The sequence below is a fragment of the Mercurialis annua genome, linkage group LG7, assembly GCF_937616625.2.
Source record: "Mercurialis annua linkage group LG7, ddMerAnnu1.2, whole genome shotgun sequence".
Taxonomy (NCBI): Eukaryota; Viridiplantae; Streptophyta; class Magnoliopsida; order Malpighiales; family Euphorbiaceae; genus Mercurialis; species Mercurialis annua.
Genome location: NC_065576.1, coordinates 44688720 through 44691542, shown reverse-complemented (window position 1 = coordinate 44691542; position 2823 = coordinate 44688720). Strand labels below are relative to the sequence as shown.

General features: G+C 31.6%; 1 protein-coding gene across 1 annotated transcript; it reads left to right on the top strand.

Moving 5' to 3' along the window:
* The first annotated feature begins 744 nt into the window (after positions 1-744).
* LOC126657243 (pectinesterase PPME1-like) lies at positions 745-2577 on the top strand. The gene is made up of 4 exons (XM_050351906.1): positions 745-1251; positions 1729-1932; positions 2083-2324; positions 2418-2577. The coding sequence occupies exons 1-4, from the start codon at positions 745-747 to the stop codon at positions 2575-2577; spliced, it is 1113 nt and encodes a 370-aa protein (XP_050207863.1).
* The last annotated feature ends 246 nt before the right edge of the window (positions 2578-2823 follow it).

Below are 2823 nucleotides of genomic sequence, written 5' to 3'. Positions count from 1 at the left end.
AAATAGAATATGAGACTTCTTAAACGGGACGGAGGGAGTACTTTCTACGTTTTAAACTAATAGTCAATAATTTTTTTGTTCCAAATAATTATTTATATTTTTAATAAATTATAATTTAAAGTGTTGATTTTTTCATATTACCTTAAAATTTATTATTTAATGTCATTAGCCTAAAAAATAAATTAGTCATAAATTTAATAAGGGTATAATAAGTAAAATAAATATAAAGTTGTGAAAATTTAGAGCGTTAATTGTGTTTTTTTAAACCGTGAAAAGAAAAGAGTGAACTATTGTTTTGTGATGAAGGGAGTACGTCTTTGAATAAGTGAATATTAGAATATAAATATAATTTATTATTATCATCACTTATTATTATTATTATCATCATTACTAATATTTCTTTTATAAAAAATTATAGGTAAATAGCTTAATTCCTATCTTTAGTATGAAGATTAATTAACCATTGCACACGTTGTTCATACAATGGTAATTAATTAAATATCAGTTAACTAACATTAGATCACAAAAACATTTGTTTTCATGTTTATGTAAGTGAAAATGTACAGCCAAAATTCAGTTTAGAAAAAATAACGTAATTCACTAATTACAAACAAAACTAAGCGATGAGTACTCTAAATCCCTCCTATTTTAGATTTTAATAACAAAATTAACATATAAATTACGCAGATTAATGAGTGAATAATCACACAAAATAAAAATCTAATAAACTAAGATAGCACAAGAATGGCAATGGGGATGAATTTAGTATTCCTTGCTGCCATTCAATGTGTTATCTTTTTTATTTCAGCACTTCTGATCACCACCGTTAGCTGCGACGACGCGGCGCTAATTCCGAGTTCCGATACGGCTGTAAACGACTGGTTTCAAGCGAATGTGAAGCCGTTTGCGAGCCGTAAAGGAACCCTAGATCCTGCCCTAGCAGCTGCTGAAGCTAACCCTAAAACAATAAAGGTTAGAAAGGATGGAAGCGGAGATTTTAAGACAGTGACCGACGCTCTTAAGAGCATTCCGGCAAAGAATAAACAGAGAGTGATTGTGGACATTGGTGGTGGTGTTTATAATGAGAAAGTTACCGTTGAAGTTGGTAAAGATTTTGTTACATTTATTGGATCTTCTAAAGATAAACCAACTATTGCTTTTGGTAAAACTGCTAAAGAAGTTGGAACTGATGATAGTGCCACTTTGATTGTTGATGGTGATTATTTTGTTGCTGTAAATTTGATCATTCAAGTAAGTATTCAAATACATATAATTATGGTTCGAACTCGAGATCTCGAGATTATGAAATTGCTTTAGCCGCTCCGTTAGTAAACATTGGGTGTGCATTCGGTTCAAAAAAAATAAAAATTTGATCGAACTAAACACTTTTTTAAACTGTTTTAAATATTCCGAACCAAAATAAACATGTAGTTTTGGTTTGATTTGATATACATTAAAAGAGAACCAAAATTATTTTACTTTCAGTTTCGAACTAATTTAAAATTTATAATTTTTACTATCTCAAATCAAACCAACTTGTATTTATGGGTCAATTTATATAATTGCAAAGAATGAATGTTAAACCGTACTAATTGAACAAATTACAGCATAAATACGCCACCTTGATATTTTTAGGCACCAAAATGGTACTGTAACCATGATTAGATTAAGAATTAATTATTTGATTCGATTATTCAGCTTAATATTTGCTTCAATTTGATGGTTTAGAATACTGCACCAAGGCCAGACGGGAGACCAAAAGCTCAAGCAGTTGCACTAAGAATTTGGGGTAACAAGGCAGCCATTTATGGCTGCAGACTTCTTGGATTTCAAGACACTTTATGTGACGACAAAGGCCTCCATTTTTACAAGGATTGTTACATTGAAGGCACAGTCGATTTCATTTTCGGACGCGGAAAATCCATGTTCCTGGTACGTAATCATGCATACATTACATTTCGATATTTCATTTCCATTTCCGAAAACGCTTCTGAAGTTTCAAAATTATTTTTTAACATTCATAGCCTATTTTTGAAAAAAATATTTAACATGTAGTTAACACTCTAAAAATTGGGTATGCAGAATACTGAAATAAAAGTGCTAGAGGATAAGCTTTTAACAGTTATAACAGCACACGCACGATCAACAGCTAAAGAAGATACCGGATTCGTATTCGCACACTCGAAGATAAACGGAGACGGGACGGGCGCGTTCCTAGGACGAGCTTGGATGGAAATGCCGAGAGTTATTTTTGCTTATTCTAAAATGAGTAGAGTCGTCAATCCGGGTGGATGGTTCGATAACTTCCATCCCGAAAGACAAAAGTACGTTTTCATACTTCAAAAATCTTGATTTGTCAATTTAGTTTAATTTGTTTTGGTTTACTAAAATGTTTATGTATGTGTTGTGTTTTGTAGGACTGTGGAATTTGCAGAATACAAGAGCACCGGACCGGGTTCTGAACCGAGTGGGCGAGTTAAATTCACGAAACAACTCACAGATGCAGAAGCTAAAGCCTATCTTACTCTTGGCTATATTCAAAGTGCTCAATGGCTGCTTCCTCCACCAGCTCTTTAAATTTCTGATCAATGTCTTGTGTTATTATTTATTACGTATTCTTAATTCACTAATAAATAAAACTTGCTTTGATTCAAATTGGTGGTGTTATACATTCTTTTAATTTCAAGCTTTTCTTTTGACTTCATTGCCAAATAATTCTAAAATAATGAAATATTTGTGAGATCGTTGGAAATCTGATTTCAAAATTACAATAATGTTCTTAATTTAATATAGTTAGAGTAATTTTAACCAATTCATAAATTA

What these genes read in the sequence shown, in the direction of transcription:
- LOC126657243 (XM_050351906.1), top strand. Translation starts at nt 745, where the DNA reads ATGGCAATGGGGATGAATTTAGTATTCCTTGCTGCCATTCAATGTGTT. An exon ending in CTGTAAATTTGATCATTCAA is followed by an intron (nt 1,252 to 1,728) that starts GTAAGTATTCAA and finishes TTGATGGTTTAG; the next exon opens with AATACTGCACCAAGGCCAGA. An exon ending in TTCCATCCCGAAAGACAAAA is followed by an intron (nt 2,325 to 2,417) that starts GTACGTTTTCAT and finishes TGTGTTTTGTAG; the next exon opens with GACTGTGGAATTTGCAGAAT.